Raw genomic sequence first — 21,004 nt, forward strand, 5'->3', positions numbered from 1 at the left:
CCCAAACCCAATCCCTCCCTTTTTTTACTTCTATTACAATTTTATTCAATTCCGGAAGTTTTTATCTTTAATCTAATGTTAAATCATTCTTGGTCCTTCGTAATCAAAAATTGGTTTTCTAATCATTTCAAAAAATTTATTTTGTTTTTAAATTATATGTTGTTTGGTTTTTATTTTAATTAGATGGAGTAATTTAGAATCTATAACAAGAAAGAAAAAAAATTGATGCCAGATAAACTAAACTATGGTCAAATTTTATGTAACTTAAAACATAAACCAGCGTTGACAAAACAAGATAGAGAGATGAAAAGAAAAACAAAAAGGAGGAAACTTATTTTAGAAGAAAAAAAGACTGCAAAACTTAATCACGTTGTATACCACAAAAAAGATCCTTTTCTTATTAAAATCAAACCTTTATCTCTCCACTTTCTCTTTGCTTTCCCTTTTCTTTCAAATAATAATATCACTACCTCAAATAATAATCATTCTTCCACTATGATGATAGTTTTCGTTAAACTTAACAAATATTAAAATTGAACCTTCGAAACTAATTATAAACGTAGAAATAAACCTATAGGTTTAAAGGTTTCATTTGATGTAGCTTTTTAAGATGGATTTAGTTTAACCTTAATTGATATAATCTTTAAAAAAAATTGATCAAATTTTGATAATTATAGGAATAGGTTTTTTAAAAAAGATGAATAGTTTAAAGGTATAATTGCAAGTAATACCTTATTTTTGCAATTTGCTTACATAATAATTATAATTCATATATATATATATAACAAAAATGTTAGAAAGTTGAAGTGGGTTTTTGTTTGAGCAAAAAGCCAAATTGGGATTCCCAAATTTCTCTGAAAAAGAGAATGTGAAGAATCAAAGAGAAAAGAAAAAGAAAGTGAATACAATGTTTCAATCTTCTCGCCGGACTCATTCATTCTCTTCCGCTTCTTCTTCTAATTCCCTTTCTTCCTCTTCCTCTTCCTCTCGCGGTTCTTACTATTTCCCCGATGATTCTCCTTTCTCCGCCGCCGCCACTCCGATCCGATCATTCTCCGGCAACATTCCCTTCTCTTGGGAGCATTTACCCGGAATCCCCAAAAAACAGTCTCCGGCCAGGCTCCGACGAGGTTCCGCCTCTCCTCTCTCTTCTTTCCTTCCTTTACCTCCCAATTCCACCACCCCATCCTCTTCCAAACGCTTCGGGTTTCAAGACTGGAGGAAATCGAACCGCCAAAATGCACAGCGAGATCCTTTCTTCGACGCCTTCCTCGAATGCTCTAAAGAACCTACCAACGCTGCTGCCGTTGACGCCGAGCTCTGGAGTGGCGGTAGCAATGGTAAGGCGATTACAAGAAGTCTGAGCGATCGTTTCGGATTCTTGAATCTGTATTCTTCTTGTAAACGGACATGCGGCGTTTCGGAATCCATCGTTTACCTTCCTAGAACGGAAAGGAGTTCGTTCGATCTGCTTAACCAGCGCACCGGCGGTTGAAGAAGAACAAAAAAAAGAAAAACAAGAGATAAGTTGGTGATTTGATTAAATGTTTGTTTAGTTTAATTAATCTCTTTGTTTGTGGTGAAATGATTATGATTATGATTATGATTATGAATATGGAATGATGGCTTAATCCCAATTTGGGTTTGTTAATCTGTGATTACTGCGCTGGATTTGTTTGTGAAATTTACCTCAAAATTTGAATTGAAAAGTTGCAAAATTAGTCTCTTAATCTCTGCTTTCTTTTCTTAATTATATCATCATCATCATCATCATCATCATTATCATTATTATTAAATCATATGTGAATTGAATTATTTATTTGTGAGTTAAATTATTGTGTTGCTCTGTATTGTATTATTTACATGTGACACTCCCCGACATTGTGTTTGTAATTTACGATATCATCATTTTGCTTATTTCCTCTTTGGACCATTCTATTAAATTATAAATCAATCCCACTATTAATTATTTTCTTTCTAAAAACCTTTTTTAATTTATTAATCCTTTTGGACCAATCTATATTATCCTCTCTTTTCTTTTTTCTAGTAAATATTATTTATATCAATTTTGTGTGAAAATTTAAGATTTGGGTTCACTAAACTTATTAAATTGAATATTTCATTATCATACTTGCATTGATTTTAAAATCCGTATTTGCTATATGATATGTTTAGTTGATATAATTTGGAGGGCCTACTTGGATTAACTAAAAATAAATTTATATTTACATTTGCTTGTGTGTGATTAGAAAGATAGAATGGGTTGGTGCATTCCTCTTCTTTCATTGTACGGATTTATAAAGTTTGGTTCTCTTGGGAGGGAGATGAGGTGACCTTGAGGTTGAGGGTTGTTGACCTACCTCTCCACTTCTAATTATATATTGATTGTAAATATTTTAACAATGATTGAATCAAGTAAGTTATTTGATCTTTTAATACTTTGTCTTGTTTAACTCGATAGAAAATAGATGTTACATCTTTTAAAATTTAGGAATTTGTGAGACTCGAATGTTAAAGTTAGATCTCTTTTAAAGAAAATTTGATTGAAAATTGTTTGAATTAAATTTTAGAAATTTGTTGGGCCTTTTAAAAGAGTCAAATAGACACAAATATGAAAGATCACCAACCAAATATGTTCATGAACTAAATAAAAATATGAATTAAAAAAATTGTGCTAGTATTATAATTTAAATAAGGTTAAAATTAAATCACTATGATTTATATGTAAATTTTGCTTTTGGAACCAAATTCTAATATATGTGTGCATGTAAATTATCGAGGCTGAATTTGAATTTTTAGGATGGGATGTATTTTACCAATCTCAATTTGTAGGTTGTAATATTTTTTTATTATGTGAATTTAGGATCTCTAACTTTTTTTTAATATTATTATTGATATTATTTTTGGGGTTTTATTATATTCAATTAAGGTGTTATTGAACCATCAATTTTTAGGTACATAATAAATATATTTTATCTATACTTTTTTTAAGATTTTTTTTTTATCTATATATAGATGTGTTTGTGCTTGAATTGACTTTCGTATGTTTTGATTTATTAATTATAGAAACATGCATTCTATAATGTATTTATATATTCCAATTATAGAAAACTTTGGGTTTAGAAAAAGACAACCCTTATCTTTCATTCAAAATCATGAAAATTAAAATGTTTATTGGCACTATTTTACTATAATATTCTTTAAAAAAAAAAGTTATTAGTGTAAACATTTTTAAAATAATAATACTGACAAAATTTTAGTTAGCTAAGAAAATAGAAGATGTCCACCCTAAGATGTATTATTTTAATTAAATGAGCTAATGTTATTTGTATATATATTTACATTTTGAAAGAAAAAGACAACAAGTTGGGTGCTGAATAATGAAAAAGATTTTAATCAAATCAATTAATCAATAATTTGTATATTTAAATCATACATCAATGGTTAGTCAGTTGTTGATATATAATCTAGTTTTTTTTCTTAAAAAAAGTATTTAGTTCATTAGGAAGGGAGATTTAAATATAAAAATGCATGGTGTACTGTTTATATAATTTGGGAGAGAGTATATCTAAGTAATTGACTTAGATTGACCACCATAATATATATATAGAATTGTATACATCATTCCCTTGACTCAGTTCAATCAGCAAGAGGTTGTTGAATTCACCTATTTTTTACAGGATCACGATTCAAGTAATTTGAAATATAAAGTTGAAAACAAGTTTATTTCGTAGCAAAAGGCAAGGAGCCGACCAAACCGAAGTCGATCGGTTTCAGTTTTTTGTAAGAGAGTCTGGCTTTGGTCGGTCGGTGTGAGGGTGAAAGTCGGTTCGATCGGGTTTTTTGCTAACGACTTGTGGTTGGTTGGAATCAGTTTGGCCGAAAAATCGATCTCGGTCGAATGTTGATCAGCCTAGCCAAAGGAATTGAATTGTTTTATATTTTTTTTTTTGTATACATTTGGAAGGATGAAATCCACTTGCAATTAATTGTTTTAGTATAAAATAAAAATGGAAATAATGGAAATTGAAAATAGAGAATGTGTTAATGTATTGAGGAGAGAAAGTGAATGGAACCATCATGAACAACAAATGCTCATCATCACACACCATCACTTTGATGGTCCCTTTCTTTCTCCTCTTTTTCTTCTTTTCCATTACAAAATTATATTATATTATATATATATATATATATATATACACACACATGTTTGATCCACATCAACATTCATTACACTTTCTATAACATTCATACGCTCGTTTTCTAGTTATTAATTAGTTTTGAGATAAAACCTCATGTTATCTAATATGGTATCAAAACTCATAAAATTTATAAGGATACTTGAGATGCAGTAAAATGAGCTTAGGATTCACATCAAAACCCAAAAAAAGTTTTGTCTCAAACGAACATGTAGGGTATCTCACATCCTAAGAAGTCTAAAAAAAATTGCATTAAGTTTATTTAGTGTAATAATCACATTTGATATTAACAGTGACATAGTAAAAATTTTAATTTAGTCCATTTTAATTTAGTGTTGTTTTGTTTTAAGTTTGATTAAGATTATCTTTAACACATTCTCTTTTTAAAAAAAAACTACACATTTTTCAAGTGAAAAAAGAAATTACAATTTAGTAGTGGAAAACTTAATTTTAAATTATTGATATGAGATTTAAAATTCAATAATGTCATCAAAATTCAAATTTCAACCACCAAATTAATTTGTGATCATGACATTCATTTTGGTGCATAATATATATATATATATATATATATATATATATATATATATATATATATATTTGTGTATGTTTTGACAATTTTCAACCACTACTACTTTTGTAGTTATATGATACCAAAAAGGAATGGATACCAAAAGTATGTATAATAAAACCCCTAAATAATTTGAAATTCTAAACCATTTTTGCTATGAGAACCCTAAATCTAAAGTCAATGAAAGGACAATTACATAATATTATCTTTGTGATCGAAAATCAAGATATAATAGGAGAGTTTGGCGTTATTATCTATTCAAATTTTAACCCTTCTACCTGTAAATTGTAAGTAAAATAGTAAAGAGATAACTCATCCATTCAAGTTGGTGCCCTCTTTTTAATTATTTACCATTATTGATTGAAGGTTGATAACTCAATTTTAATTTATTGGACCGATTAACTGTTTGGACATTATAGTCTATGTGTAAGGTCTCTTAATATTCTCAACGTAGGATTCACAATATGTCACTTCAAGATGATGTTTCTTTTGAGTTCTTTAGCTTATTTGGATTCACTTGGAAAAAATTATTTTTCAAAAAGTTTATTTTTATTTAAACATTTTTTTTTGTAAAAACTAATTAAAACACTTGAAAAACGATCTTGAGTTGTCGAGCACTCCAATTTATTTCAAAATTGCTTATGTTTTAAAGTTAAACACTTAAAAAAAAATGTATTCTAAATGTACTCTTCACTTTTTGGACCAAATTCTCATTTAGACTATTTGGGTTTCACCATATTATATATTATATAGTATGAGATCTCTTTTCAAAACTAATTGACTATTAGATGATTAAGCCATCGAGATCTTTTATGGTTTTCCATCAACATACTCTCTCACACTTTTGTTGTTGTAATTTACAATAAAAAAAAATCGTTTAGATATTAAAAAACAATTTTTTTTTAATATCTAATAGTAGGAAGAGATTTATTATTATTATTATAATACAAGTGTCAGTTAACTTGAGTACATGTTAATATTTAGGAAGTGAATGTGAAAGTAAAGAATGATAATAAAATAGTGAAACAAACACTTTTTTTTTTTTGTTCAAAAGGAAAATAAAATGGTTATATAAAGATAAGAGCATTTTCAAAAATAGTAAAATATTAAAACTATTTACAAAATATAACAAAATCTATTAAACTGATCTTTTCGGTTCATTCAAAAATTTAATTATATTTTATAAATAGTTTCATTTCCTACGCTACTCATCGTAATTTTTCTCATTTTTTCGTAAAGATGGGACGTATACATACATTAAACATTAGTTTTTGTTTAAGAAAAAAAGAAAAAGCTTTTTGGGTAATAAATTAATAAAGTATGATGTGAATAGGGGTACTACTTGACACATATAGTGGGAGACAAAATCTCCTTTGTGATCCACACACCAATTATAATTCTTTTCTCTTCAAATATATATACACACACAAAATAATAATAATAATAATTCTCACATGTTCCAATAAAGTGAAATAAAAAGTCATTTTGTTTTCTACACTTTTGAATAACAAAGGAAAAAAAATTCTTAAATTTAATCTTTTACGACCGTGTTTATAATGTTAAATTGTAAAAGAAATAATTTTTGGCATCTATTAATTATATGTTTGGATCATCAGAAGAAAATGTTTATCCTAATGTTACCACCAACGATATCAGGATATGACAAAAAAGAGTAAACTAAACCATGAAATTCAACCTCTAATTTTGAGGTTGTTAGTATATGCACTTATTTTTATCTACGTTTAATTATGTTGATATAATAGTTTTGTTTACATTGAAAGTATATGTTTTTGAGTATATTTGAATTTTGTCCTTAATCATGGAAATAGAAATTCGAAATAATCAATTTGAGTTCGCCAAAAGGTTTGCTATAATCAAATAATCAATTTGAGTAACCAAATACTAACTCCAAAGCCTTAGAAACGTTTTAGTACAAATAATTTTTTCAACAAGCTCTATTTAACCAATAAGAGATTAGAACTTTTTCACAACAATCGGGTTCTCGTCGTAGGAATCACAAATCATAAAACTCGCAAGAGTTATTAAAATGTACATTAATGAATCAACATGAGCATAGTTCAACTGACATGAACTTATACTATTAATTTTCCTATCTCAACTATATAAAACAATAAGAAAAAAAAGAAATTGAAAACGACACATGGATGAAGTAATTATTTAAGGTGTACTTACTCTTATTTTTTTTATAAAATATTTCTTTTAAAGAAAAAAAGTTGTAATAATAAATGATGAAGTTTAATTGATTATATTGAGATAGAGACTTGATGAAGGGGAAGCACGTGCAAGACAGCTACATGTGTGAGACTGAAAGATATCTATTTCTTCTTCATCTTCTCCTCATAATACTCTTTTATTATTATTAACCAATCGCCTTTCCATCAACGGAACCCAAACTCTCACTATGAGAATTCAATTAAATACTTTTCAATTTTAATAAATAATAACATTCAAATGGACATCCGTGTATTCGTAGATTAATAATTGCAATAGACAACGATCAGACAGATGTAATTGGATTGCTTTTAATTATATTTATCTAAAACTACGAATTTTATCAAATTTGATTAACTTTACCTTTTATAGCCAAACGTAACATTGAAGATTATAAATAGATGTGTCAAAATTCATAGCTTTTTCTCTAAAAGGGTAACCATAATCATAATTATAATCCCAACCATAATGGTAATACATAATTATTCGACGCAATCATATTGATCACCATTCACTCATCAATTGGATTGCAACTTTTGTTTACAGATTTGGACGTGAGCCCTATGTGTTGTGTAAACTACACCAATCTTCACACGAGATTTACTTTTTAAATTACCATTGATTCATTCTGATTACGTCATGATCTAACTGCTATTAATCTCTTTTATTGATTTGATTAAATTTATATAAGTAAAGCTTATAGATACTTTAATTGATAAAATAGTGAAGAAGTTTGAAATAGTGAAAATTGATAGAAAAGATGAGAATAGTCTATGCGGGTCTGATTTCACACAGAAGTATAAAATCTTATCTTTGCACTAATGGTAAGGAATTGTTAGTATCGATGTTCCTTTTTCTATTCGTCGAGTGGAAAGATTTAACTTATCATTGAAGTTGATAGTACAAGTTTATATCAGTTATGGTAAATGTCAACAATTTTTTTTTTTTTTTTTTTTTTTTGCTCTATTGATTATTTACACAATTATCATGATAAGTTGATTTGTTTGCTTTCAATCCCATAAAATTTGTTTGCTTTCTCTAAATAAGTTGATTTAATTGGTAGCATATAATATAAGGTCTATGACTTTACTGTCATCCTTGCATGTATCTTGAAGCTTCAAAGAGTGAAATTAAAGTTGTCTCTACAAATCAACACGAGTTCTTTATGTCTGCTTTGTCTTCATTCACATGTATCATAGGAAAATTCATGGGATGATTCAACCACCGAAAACAAATTTACACTTTGTTGATATAAATATTGTTGAGCAAGAAATTTCGGTCAATTAAATTTTGTCACATCATCACAACAAATATTCGATAATTATATTTTATTGGATTTTGATAATTAAGTTTACTCAATTCAAGCAAATGGGCCCAAGTCCAAGTCCAAAACCCAATAAGGCAAATAAGTCCAAGCCTAAGCCCAACAGACAAATTTGTCAAAGTTCAAGCTCAACAAGCAAATGGGCCAAAGCCCACCTAAAGTTCATAAAATTTCTCTATAAATAGAGACATTTGTCATTCATTTGAGAAGGTCTTTTGTTGAAGGAAGAATTGAAGCTCTGAAATATTGAAGCTCTGAAAAATTGAAGATTCAAACTTTCTATAAAGCTCTCAAGACGTGCAAGTTCTTAAATCTATTTTTCAGATTCAAACTTTCTATAAAGCTCTCAAGACGTGCAAGTTCTTAAATCTTCTATAAAGCTCTCAAGACGTGCAAGTTCTTAAATCTTCTATAAAACTCTCAAGACGTGCAAGTTCTTATCAACTTCGAAATCATCATCTTTTGAAAGATTGAAACTTCTATAAAGCTCTCAAGACGTGCAAGTTCTTAAATCTTCTATAAAGCTCTCAAGACGTGCAAGTTCTTATCAACTTCGAGATCATTATCTTCTGAAAGATTGAAGACTTGGAAGAACAAACTTTCCTTAAATTCCATAAGACCGAGTCTCAAATAGACTTGCAACTACAACATCCTAAAGACCGAAGATCAGGAAATTCTAAGTTTTTAATTTGTATTCGAGAGAAAGCATCGAAGGAGTAAATACTAGAGATTGTATTCACAATATTCATCAATATAACAAAGTTTAATCTCACAAAATACGTTTCTTAGAAATCTCGTGTGAACAAATATATTAACTTTTAATTCTTTTACGTATTTAGAATCCCCTCCATTCAAAATGTGTCAAAATGTGATATTGGTTTTATGTTCCATTCTTAAACTTAGTGTTACATTATCTATTAAATCTCAACAAATAAATGCACTTTTATCTCTCCAATTAAATCGACCAATAAAATAAATAAATGTATTTTCTCTTTCCAACGAGAATAAAATTAACACTACGAACAATTTTATTTTATAAAAAAATCAAAGGTAAAACTATGTAATCTAAAAAATAAGAGATAGTTGCAAATTTAGAAATTAGATTCAAAATAATTAATTACATAGTAACATTTTTAAAAAATTGTAAATATAATAAAATTCGTCGATATAAATTTATCATCGACAATTTTGTTATATTTGTAATTTTTTAAAAAATATTCCTATATTTTTTAATTATTATTCCTAAAATGATTTTCAATTATAATTAAAATAAGGAAAATTGGAATGGATGTCTATTTTAGCAATAATAATTAATAATATAGCAACATTTTAGAAAAATTGCAAATATAGTAAAACTATCACTGACAGACTTGTATTGCTGATAGATTTCATATGGTATATCAATGATAGACCAATATTTGTAACATGATCTATTAGTGATAGACTTATATCATTGATAAAATTTGACAATTTTGCTATATTTACAAATTTTTTAAATTATACTATATACTTCATTGATTTGAATATAATTACTTGCAACTATCTCTATTCTTGCAACTATCTCTTAAAATAAATAGAGATGTAAATGGGGCTGGCCCAAATTGACGAAAGGAGAAGAGAGCCCAGCCCAATTGATATCCATTGGTCGGTTTAGAAACAATGGATAGAGACGAGAATATGGTGAGATCTGGAAGATGCTAATCCCAAACCTTATTTTAAAATTCAAAAACAAATCTTTTCTTTTCTTTTCTTTTTAAACAAAGAAAACTTCTAAATCATTATAATTCATGACAGATATGCACTTCTGTTTCTACATAATAAATCATTGTCTTTCCTTTTTATTATATATATATATATATAAAAATATAAATATATTAAATTAACTTTTATTTTTGAAGAAAATAAATAAAACAAATCATTAACTACTCAAAGAACCAAAAACAAAATAATTACTCCATTATTCCACTATAAATGCATACTAGTTAGAGTTACCAGTAGAGTTGTTTTGTTAAATCTATGGTCAGTGATTTTTTCATTTTTCTTTATTTTTAAAAAATAAAGAAAAAGGATGAACATATTATTATAAATAAATAAAATAAAATAATATTTGGCTCAAATCAATTTATTATGAACTTATCATAATCATTATCATTATCACATATTGTTTCTTTTTTTCTTTTTTCTTTTTCCATATTGTTGTTGGTTGGAGTAAGCAAATTGAACGAGGAGAGAGTTTATCTCCCAGCGAATGAATCAAGGAAAACCGAGCAGATTTTTCCTTCTGAGAAATGGAAGCTGATGTTTCAATTCATTTTCTATAAACCCTATTCTTCTTTTTCCTCTTCTTCTTTTCAATCTTTGTTTGTCATCACCCTTTTCTCTTTTACTCATTAGGGTTTTTCGGTCCATGGCTTTGTTGTTGTTGTTGTTGTTGTTGACTCCTATGAATCCACGTCTCGCTTTATTGTTTTCACTGCTTTTGGTTCTTTCTTCCGGCTCTGCAGCTAATGTCGTATTGATTGGGGCCAACGTTACACTTTCTTTCGACTCCATTGAAGCTAATTTCGGTTAGTTTCTTTTTTCTTTTTCTTTTGCATACTCTAATTGTCTCCATTTGTCTGCTCGTTTCATTATTTCCAAATTTCCCCTAACTCAATTGTCTTGTTGTGTATTGCTGAGTAGTTTCTGAGTCTGGCACTGGATTAAATGTTTTTGCTCTCGTCATCCCTACTCGTGGTTTACTGTATAGATTCTGCTGTTAATGTGGATTAATTAATCAATTTGTTTAAGATTCTGTCAGATAGTAAATGGCGATTTAGGATGATTTTTATGTTTTGAGAAGATAAATTGGATATTGGAATATGGATATGCAAGAAGGAAAAGAGGTGGCCAGTGAAAATACATGTAATGTAATACAGATTGATTATGGATTCAGTTATGTTATCGATGCCTTTCTTTCTTTTATTGTTTTCCCCCCCTTAAATCGCCGTAATGGATTCTGTTATTTATGAATGGAATTTCTTGTTTCAGCTCCTTCAATAGAAAGTTCGGGAGAACCTGGGGTGTTATATCTGGCAAAGCCTCTTGATGCTTGCTCGACATTGGAAAATAAAGTTGTGGTGCCTGTAAACACCAGTTCACCATTTGCGCTTATAGTTAGAGGAGGATGTAGCTTTGAGGATAAAGTGAGGAGAGCTCAAGTAGCTGGATTTAAAGCTGCAATCATTTATGACAATGAAGATGGTGGCTTAATTGCGAGTAATGACTTTTTGCACTGTTAACTACGTAGTCTACATGCCATTCTCTATTTATGGAAGTGGATTACTTTCTATACGATTTATTAGTTTTAACTATGTCTATGTTGCCATGCTTGCTGCATCTATTCAATTTGCTTGTAGTGTAGATACTGATGCTTCAATGATGGTTTATCTACTTTCAAACATTGAATTAAATTTAGTAGTTACAAATACTTCTAAAATAAATATACCTCAAGGACTTGCTGAATTAAATTTTAATTTTTTTAATGGAGAAACTGAAATAGCATTTCTTAAAAAATTAAAAATAATAAAAACTTACATAGCCGTTGGTTGTTGTCCATCCAAGATCTTCTCTTAAAACTAGTCCCTCTTTTTCTGAAGGATCTTGTCTAGAAAGATTGCCACAATAGGATCAGATGTCTTTTCAGTGTTGATATTCAATCATTATTGTATGGAATGTTCTTGGTCTTGGTATATCTTTGTTTTATATTTATGAAATAAATGATAAACTAGAAAAATTTAAATGACTTCATCAATTAGAATACTTATCTAATTCTTGAATTACAGTCCTTTTCTTTTTGCACAAATTCAACAATGTTTGCATATATGCTATGGGGTCACTGGAATCCTGGATGTAGGCTATCTTGTGTTTGTTGTATATGATTGTTGCAATTGTTTTGATATCTTGATGCTATTGCTTTATCAATGTAAGCTTTATGCCCATACTAGATAATTATAAGTTTCACACTTTTACTTTTCCCTGGTTTTCCTACTCTGTTAATGGGTATGGTGTTATTTGGTTAACCATTATTGCATGCATGCATGCATAAGAGTAAATGTTTTGAAAAGAAGACATTTTCTTGTTAGCTTGAATATTTCCTGGTCATGACTTTGAAGAGTTTGCAGTGGCAGGGAGCTCGGCTGGTATTAGAATACATGCTGTATTTGTTACTAAAACATCTGGCGAGACATTGAAGAAGTATGCAGGCTTGGCTAACGTTGAAATATGGATAGTTCCAAGCTTTGAAAACTCTGCATGGTCCATCATGGCTATCTCCTTTATTTCTCTTCTTGCAATGTCTGCAGTGCTTGCTACTTGTTTCTTCGTTCGAAGACATCGAATAAGACGAGGACGTCCTCGATCTTCTCATACTCAAGAGTTTCGGGGAATGAGCAGGCGTGTAGTAAAAGCAATGCCAAGTCTGATATTTACGACGGCTTTAGAGGATAATTGCACATCAATGACATGTGCCATATGCCTTGAGGACTATACTCCTGGTGAGAAGCTCAGAATTCTACCATGCCGCCACAGTAAGTTCACTCCTTTATTATTCTTCCTTTTTTTGTTTTTGGTAAGAAAAAGAAAGGCATATTTATAAAAAATCCAAAAAGACAACCTAAGGGCAAAGGGTTGAGAGGACCCTTCACACCTTTATTCGGAAGTTGATATTTTTCTTGTTATGCATGTATCTTGCATTTGTAATTATTTGTTGCACTTTGTGCTGTAGAGAACCTCTGTTGGTGTGGCTGGTCCTTGTGTCTTTTTTCCTTTCCATCTATAGCTTAGAGGCCCAACGTTCGTGGATTAGGTAAACATAAATGGGTTCTTAATCTTTATAAAACAAGTAGCATATTTGTAAAAAAATTTAAAAATCATCAAGGTAGTGGTTAATCGATGTCTTATTAACCAACTTCCCATTTATATATGCACCTATTTTTGGGGAAGGAAAATAAAAAAAATTCACTGAATTTGCAGAAAGCTGGACAGACAAAAGAACTTTCCTAGAATCTTGCAAAAAAGCTTCTCGCTTTGTGTTCATTACAGGAGGAGTATAATGAAAATGAGAGTTAGAGAAAGAACTCCCATAGGAAATGAAGAACCTAGCAAAAACAAGAACCACATCCTATTGGCTGTCTGCTCCATTAAAATGTGACAATTTCTTTCCAACCAAAAGGCCACAACACATATAACCACAGAACTCTTTGCTTACATGCATGCATTTACCTGCATTTGTTTCATATATATGATGCAGCTAACATCTTTGATTTGATTACTGAATATAGTTTAATTGGAACTAATTTTCAGAATTTCATGCCCTCTGTGTCGACTCTTGGCTTACTGCTTGGAGAACCTTCTGCCCGGTCTGCAAGCGAGATGCAAGAACTAGCACCGGTGATCCACCACCTTCAGCATCGACACCATTGCTTTCAAGCGCTCCCAGTTCGGTTGCTTCATCCTCTATTTTATCTTCTTCTAGATCATCATTACCACCAAGCTCAGCCATTCAAATATCCCCAGCATTAAGATCACCTTCGGTATCTCGAAACCACTCTCTCTCAAGCACCCCTTACCTTCACCAGTCTCTGATATCCTCCTACCACCAATCTCCGAGATCCTCCTACCACCAATCTCCATCCTTGAGTGTGAGCAGAAGTTCAGTTGAACTCAGAAATGCATCTTCCCAAAGATCTTACACTTCTCATTTAATTTCACCATATTCCTCGTGTTACCCATCTGTTTCACCTTTACATTCAAGATACATGATTCCGCACATTCCTAGTCCAAGCAATGCCTCACCAAGCATCATTGGTTCTTCTAGTCATCAACATAACCCCTTGCATTGTAGTGGGTCAGCTGCAAGCTTATCTCCATTCGCTTCGACTCGGTCTCTACCTGAATGCTGATATGAGAGCAAGAGCAAGAGCAAGAGCGTTGGAGAATCTTTCGTTCACAGACATTGACAACCTATAGAGGGTCGAGGGGTGGGGTGAGGTATGGTTATGGCAATGACATCATCTGGTCTGTAAATTGATTTGTTAGTCGTGATCGTGTCTAAATAGCCTGGTTGGCCGGCTTCATTGTATATTATTCCTTACTATTGCTCCATTTATTTTGGGTTTGAAGTGTTCCATTCTGTGGTACATCATACATACATATGTTGTAGAGGTTGGTTTCTTAAAATATGAAAGTGAAGCAGAGTAATTCTTGTGGGCGGTGGGTTTGTTTGGAATTCTTTAATAAATTTTGGGATATAGATGATAGATGGAGTGGAAGTGGATACTAAATATAAGAGCCTAACCATGAAAGAAACATTTGTAAAAAAATTTACCACTTCTTTGAGACCCTATGAATCAATTTTAACATAATTAGTTCATAAGGGTTGTCTTTTTTTCTTTTCTTCCATTTATCTTCTAACCAAATTATTTTTTAGAAAATTATTACAAATGATAAACTTGCTAATGTTATTTACAAAATTCATTTAGGGGTTAGCATGATGGATCGAAAATCGAGAAAATGAAAAAAATTGGTCAGAGTTAGTTTTGGAAAGTTTCAAATTTGATAATTTAAAAAAAATTGTAAAATCAATTCGATCTTTACTCAGTTTGACACTTTACTACTAAATTAAAAACCAACTCTAATCAATCGATAATTATTCCTATCTGTAAAAAATTATGTTATAGGATAATTAAATCCATTCCTCAGGTACATACTATTAAAAATCAATAGCTTCCTAATTAAAAATAGTCAATTAAATTGAGCCAAAAACCTAATGATATCCAAAGTAAAGTAAGAGAATACATCAAATATAAGTTTATAGGTTTCCTATGGCAAGGAGGTATACGATGGGGGGCTTGGGAATGGGAATTGATCACCAAATTACACATTTCATCAGTTATTTCACAATCGCTCCCAACATAATTTCATTTCTGATTCCTTGCCGATATCTGCCTTTTTCCTAAGCCGTTCGAAGGTCCTAATAACAATAACTTCCACCAAAATCCACATTCAATCTTCCTTGTCACCAGCCTTGTATTCAGACCTTTCAACCTCTGGGGCAGAGCTGCTGCTGGTTTGCTCAACCTGATCCCGTGCAGAAGTATCGACTCTTGGATATTCGCTATCGTCTTTGGTGAGGTTTTGGTAAAGCATTATTCCTGCAACAATAATTACAATGATGTATATCGTCCTGATGCCTATTAGTGAATTTATGAAGCCAAGAATTGCAGGACCCGCAACTCTTCTTTTTTCAGTTCTTCCTTCTCTGTATCCTTCAATAAATTTCGAGATTTCGGATGCATGGTCGTTCCCGACGATGGTTTCTGAACCAGTAACCTATAAAAACACAATAGTAGAAATGAAATGAAATGCATATGCTAAGAAAAAATAACAGTTTTCTAATTCTAGAGACAACTTCATAGCAAGCAAACAATCATTTAGAGGGTGTTTGGCCCACTATGTGGAGTTCTTAAGTTGAAGTTAATATGTTGGAGCAAGTAAGTTTGTGTTTGAGGTGGAGAGTTGTAAGATGGAGTTTCTTGATAATTGTAAAAAGTAGATTTAGAGGGAAGATGAAATTACTTGATAAATGTTAAGGCATAGAGGAGAAGATGAAGTTTCTCGATAAAGTTCCTTGATAAATGTGCAAATTTCAATGGTACTTACTATTGAAGTTGGGTTGTTTCCATGAACTACTAATGTTAATCTTTTTTAGAGGGAAAAAGATCATACATAGGCCAAAGGAGTTGCAAAATATCATACTGCCTTTTTGGCCGAAGGATCATATTTAAGATAAAATCATCTTGCTGCATCATTAAGTGGAACTAATTGAGTGAACAATTCTTTTTAAATCATTAAACCTATTAAAGAGAACTTGTTTCTTTGAAATAGATACATGCACGAGTTATTATTTCATTTTATCACATGCATGTCTAAAAGATTTTAATGAGTATGATATGCTTAATTTGCATTTAATGAGAACTTACCATTAAGTAATCGTCCTCCCCGTCCCAAATGACCATTTTTGGCAGGGTAGTCTTCTTGTCTCCAAACGAATCGGCAAATTCTCCCCACTGTTTAGCCCCAACGTAAGCAAACACCAAGTCACGATTAGCAGATGCAGCAGCCTTTAATAAATTGATCAACTTCTTAGTCTGGTCCTCATCCTCATCCTCCACAATTGTGAGTGCTATTTTCCTGTCATCGTCTTTTAGTAGCTTAAGAGTGTCGTAGTTTATTGGCAGAACAAGAGGGAACAGACTTTGTTTTATGAATTCCTCCAAGAATTGTTCTGTACAATTCAAACAGAAAGGCTTACACCATTTAAAATAGAATACATAGAGCCATACGGATGGATGTTCATGAACCTGAAGTACTATATACACGACAAGAAATGTTGTTGAAATGTTCATGAAAATGGATGAGAACTCAAGCTGAAACATATGGTGTAAACAAGCAACAGGTTCGAATTCAAGCAATTGGAAACATAGCCTCTTTAGGAGTTCATAACAAATATAAAAAACCTCTGGTTTCGAATTCTTTCAATAAGTGACTAGCCAGTGCAAAATGAATCTTATGCAGTCTAACATTCCTACAACAGTGCATGAAACATTCAAAAGAATGTAAACTTCTAATGCCAGATTGAAGAACTTAAGAAAATGCTAAATTAAACAGATTAGGTATAGTATAGTATAGTATGCAAACCAACCTTCAAAAGGACCATAAAAGATGCTCCGCTCATTGTTGTAATTTGGATGGATAGAAACCAAAGCAGGAACTTTATCAAAATCATAAGACACCATGATATCCTCTGAGAAACCCTTTGCCACCGAAAACCAGGCCTTTTTCTTATACTTGATACCGAATTTAGAAATAACAGATTCATCTAAACCAAAACCCAAATAGATAGGGAAGTAAGGCCCAGCAGCTTCAACAAATTCATTAATTGATGAGTCTGACTCAAGAACTGAGACATCTGGAGCAACAAATTTCTTCAGATAACGGGCAAGTAACTCTGCTTTCCTTGGTCCGTAATAGTCTACTGGGACACCATGCATGAAGATCTTGATTGTAGGATAGGCACTACCAAAAAGAAAAGAAGAGGTTAACATAGGTAGAAGAAAATCATGGTTTACCCTTTATATAATTCAAGAACTGGTATTCACTAGCAAGCTTATTGAGCAGGGAAATGGTCTAATGGAGATTCGTACTTAAATTCTACGTTTAAGCCAAAAGGCACAACTAAACTCCAAACTTAATACAAATAAACCTATAGTTTATAACATTGGAGATATGAATCAGGGTCAGTGACATACTCAACGTCATATTTTTTAGCAAGACTAGTATACTTGTCAGCATTCACTTTTGCTAGAACTATAGGCTCCTTCAATCTGGCAAGCTGAGGTGCAGCAGCGTCCAACTACACAAATGAAGAAAAAAAATTAAGAGAACAAAAGAATGCATACTCTGTGCATAATAGACTACGCTTTTGGGCGAAATATGTATTTCGACTCAAATGGCATACAGCATATTAAAAGACATGGCAAATCAAATACAAGAGAAAGACTGAAGAATAACAACTGCAGTCCAAAAACAAACCAATCAGAGCGACAACCAAAAAACCTGTAAAGAACTTTACAAGTAAGCCTCCTGATTGCTGACAATCAAAGATTTTGAAGCTTACTAGTGATGGTATCCCAAACCAAATTGTCAAAATCTGCAAACTGGAGTCTTTGATGCATAATAAATTTATTAAAGAAACTTGCACCCCTTCCAAGAAGGCAAGAACCATCTCCCTCCATACGAAGTAAGAGCCAACTTAGCAAAAACTTCTTCAAATATTATTTCTTTAGCCGTAGTCTTTCTATTTGATTGTTGTGGTCGTGTGTTTCGTGTAGATAGAGACTTTTCTTATCACTTTCCTCTTGCGGGCATAAAAGACCTTGAGTTGAGATACTACTGCTTAGATTGGATGGTTAGCTCAGTAGAACTTAGGCGGATACTTACGTATCAGACATCGAGACAGCTAATGCACCTTCGCCTTCGAACATTCAATTCCAAATCCATACTACATACTACCTACCGTACCTCCTCCCAGGTTGGACCATTGTCTCTTAACATTAAAATAAAACCCGCAACACTCATTTGAAATGAAGCTCACACCTCAAGACAGAAGAACTAATCCAGAAACTGTGGGGAACTAGACTGAACCAAACAACAGCTCTTATATGCTAAAACTCGTACGAAGAATACACCAAAGAGGTTGTAGGTATGCAGGTACATAAATGAATTCCTCCTCTAGGAATTAACATTAGAGTTAATCCTCCATCTGGACAACCATCTTAACCTTCCTCTTTCAAATGTTCTTCAAAGATAAAAAGAAATTAACTGGGCAAGAAGATAACAACAGATGGATTTAGCCACCAAGATCCATTATGATCTAAATAAGAACGAAGAGAACCCCCCTAAAGAATATCATGAACACAATCCAGATTCCAGCACCAAAATTCCTTTACATTTTTTGCCTCTTATAAAGCTGAAATCAGGTCACAAAAAACAACAACAATAATAATTAATTTAAAAAAAACAATAACAACTCAAAGAATATGTGATGGAATTGGTGTACGGATGGTGGAGCACGAAGTAGAAGGATCAATCATCTAGTAAACTAATAGTTAAAAAAAAAAAAAAAGGTGACAGATTCATCAGTTAGAATCAGCAAATAACAGATGAAAAACTCTCAAAAGTAATAATCCCCTATAATAATAAATAATGAACTGACTTCAGTTGCTCCAAATATATGAAGCCGACGTGGAAGATTCATATTTTCAGTATCCTCATTGCTGTTCTATCCAAAACCATATTTGTGTTTAAGTCCTCCATAGTATTAACGAACTGATTCTATTACAATTTACAAGTAATTCAACACTCGATCGATTCCGCTTACTTCACTCTACACTTTCATACTAAGGCTTTAACAAATTTTCCTTTGATGAGATAAAAATAACCTGGAAGAAATATAGAATTAAGAGCGGGAATACGCAAGATAATCTAAATAGAACGGAAGAGAAAACAAGGAACCTCTGGAGAAAGACGCTTGCAGTGGCCGCACCATGGGGCGTAAAAATCGACCAATATATAATCAAATGATGAAATGGCGAGATCGAAATTGGAATCGTCGAGGTCCAACACTTTTCCATCCGCCGTGAGCGGCAGCTCCGAGGTGGAAAAGGAAAAGGATGGCAGTGATGAGACTGAAAGGAGGAAAAGAACCAGAAATTGCGAGGATCTCCGCATCGTCACAGCGCTCAATTTCAGGATCAAAAAGATCTCTATCGTTGTCGTTGTGAGTTTTGATTATGAAATTTCTTCTTCTTTCGCTACGAGCTGTTCTTCTTTGTAACGCCAAATCTGAAAGTTTGATTCATTTCTAATAAGCAGACTCTATAGTTATTTTGAAATGTCTTCCAAATTACTTCCAAAGTTCAATTCGCTCCATCATTTACCTTTCTTTTTAATACTTTTTTTCCCCTAAAGTTTAATTTTTTTGGATAGTTATTTTACATGGATGTTTCCTTTTAGCTATAATCAATAAATACTAATAAACTTTGTCTAAATCATTATTAGATATCGATTTACAATCGTCATTTAAAAAAGATAATTATTTTAATTGATAAAACAATTACAAATATGGTAAAATATCATTATATATGGTTAGAGATAGTTGAAAAAAGAAACATGGAACTAACTATACGTTATTGGATCTAATGTTATAACAAGACATTAACAAAATGCAACAAAGAGAGAGTAACGAAAATAACACAACAAATTTAGTAACCAAGTTTGCTAAAATATACCTCTGTTTGGTGGTCTGTCCAATTGAGAAGAATGTTTAGTGTGGATTACAAGTATGCAACTTATCTTTAATAGACAATCTTGGTAAATGACAATATTAGACTCGACGATCATCTAGACTTCTCTGAGTACTTCATACTCAATTGGCTCTCTTTGATAATATCAGGCTTTCTCTGGATTATTGAGCACTATACTGCAATTAGACTCCCTTAAACACAGTAACTCATTTTCTCAAACAATGTTGAACAACTTGTCAACAATAATCTGTCCTTAGAGACACGAAATGAAATTTTTAAAAGTTCTAAAACTTAACACATGAAGCAGAATAGAAGCGGTCATTCAACATATAAGTTCTATAACTTTTTCAACCCCTAATAGGATAAAGACCTAACGACTAATAAGAAAATATGGAATGTTGAATGGTTGCTTAAGTACTTTTGCTACAATTTCACGACTGTATCGAGCATTTTGAGCATGAATTGTTATAAAAGAAATTTGATTATGTTCATACAGTTTTCAAATAAACTCTATTTTCTATTGTTTTCATGTTTCACTATCAAATTTTTGTTTCGTCCTCAATTCAACATGCATTCAAACGCTTTTCTGATTCTCAATAAACATGATTATACTTCAACTCCCTACAAATTTTCTACCATAAATAATTATATAATGTTGTTGGGTCTTGTATAAAAAAAAAATGGTTGAATCCTATATCGACCTTCAAAAGTTGCCTGGTCTATAATGGTATAAAATCATAGCACAACCAACACTAACAGAAGAGACTGGTAG

The 21,004-nt window shown here is 31.5% G+C and overlaps 3 protein-coding genes across 4 annotated transcripts; 2 read left to right on the forward strand and 1 right to left on the reverse strand.

Moving 5' to 3' along the window:
• Positions 1-791: 791 nt before the first annotated feature.
• On the forward strand, positions 792-1,730 carry LOC105434677. The gene has a single exon (XM_011651605.2). It carries the CDS (start codon positions 908-910, stop codon positions 1,493-1,495), a length of 588 nt encoding a protein of 195 aa, XP_011649907.1. The 5' UTR covers positions 792-907; the 3' UTR covers positions 1,496-1,730.
• An 8,765-nt stretch (positions 1,731-10,495) lies between these two features.
• On the forward strand, positions 10,496-14,594 carry LOC101218128 (receptor homology region, transmembrane domain- and RING domain-containing protein 2). Of its 2 annotated transcripts, XM_031880729.1 has the most exons (5): positions 10,753-10,893; positions 11,127-11,230; positions 11,357-11,584; positions 12,490-12,894; positions 13,670-14,594. In XM_031880729.1, the coding sequence occupies exons 2-5, from the start codon at positions 11,188-11,190 to the stop codon at positions 14,266-14,268; spliced, it is 1,275 nt and encodes a 424-aa protein (XP_031736589.1). In that variant the 5' UTR covers positions 10,753-10,893; positions 11,127-11,187; the 3' UTR covers positions 14,269-14,594. The 2 variants fall into 2 exon arrangements, with proteins under 2 accessions (XP_004138647.2, XP_031736589.1); XM_004138599.3 differs by lacking the exon at positions 11,127-11,230 and having other exon boundaries at positions 10,496-10,893.
• A 483-nt stretch (positions 14,595-15,077) lies between these two features.
• LOC101217891 (protein disulfide-isomerase 5-2) lies at positions 15,078-19,865 on the reverse strand. The gene is made up of 5 exons (XM_004138598.3): positions 19,442-19,865; positions 17,677-17,780; positions 17,070-17,443; positions 16,348-16,652; positions 15,078-15,697 (listed from the first exon to the last, which is right to left on the reverse strand). The coding sequence occupies exons 1-5, from the start codon at positions 19,655-19,657 to the stop codon at positions 15,371-15,373; spliced, it is 1,326 nt and encodes a 441-aa protein (XP_004138646.1). The 5' UTR covers positions 19,658-19,865; the 3' UTR covers positions 15,078-15,370.
• Between the last annotated feature and the right edge of the window lie 1,139 nt (positions 19,866-21,004).

Source organism: Cucumis sativus, chromosome 2 (assembly GCF_000004075.3).
Source record: "Cucumis sativus cultivar 9930 chromosome 2, Cucumber_9930_V3, whole genome shotgun sequence".
In the NCBI taxonomy this organism is placed as follows: Eukaryota; Viridiplantae; Streptophyta; class Magnoliopsida; order Cucurbitales; family Cucurbitaceae; genus Cucumis; species Cucumis sativus.

Bases quoted from the DNA above. Each gene is read 5' to 3' on its own strand.
- LOC105434677 (XM_011651605.2), top strand. From the start codon at position 908: ATGTTTCAATCTTCTCGCCGGACTCATTCATTCTCTTCCGCTTCTTCT.
- LOC101217891 (XM_004138598.3), bottom strand. From the start codon at position 19,657: ATGCGGAGATCCTCGCAATTTCTGGTTCTTTTCCTCCTTTCAGTCTCA. The intron at 17,444-17,676 runs GTATGTCACTGA...TCTTTTTGGTAG, and splicing joins GCTAAAAAATATGACGTTGA to TGCCTATCCTACAATCAAGA. The intron at 15,698-16,347 runs GTAAGTTCTCAT...GTGTTTTTATAG, and splicing joins GGGAGGACGATTACTTAATG to GTTACTGGTTCAGAAACCAT.
- LOC101218128 (XM_004138599.3), top strand. From the start codon at position 10,734: ATGGCTTTGTTGTTGTTGTTGTTGTTGTTGACTCCTATGAATCCACGT. The intron at 10,894-11,356 runs GTTAGTTTCTTT...TTCTTGTTTCAG, and splicing joins CTCCATTGAAGCTAATTTCG to CTCCTTCAATAGAAAGTTCG. The intron at 12,895-13,669 runs GTAAGTTCACTC...ACTAATTTTCAG, and splicing joins AATTCTACCATGCCGCCACA to AATTTCATGCCCTCTGTGTC.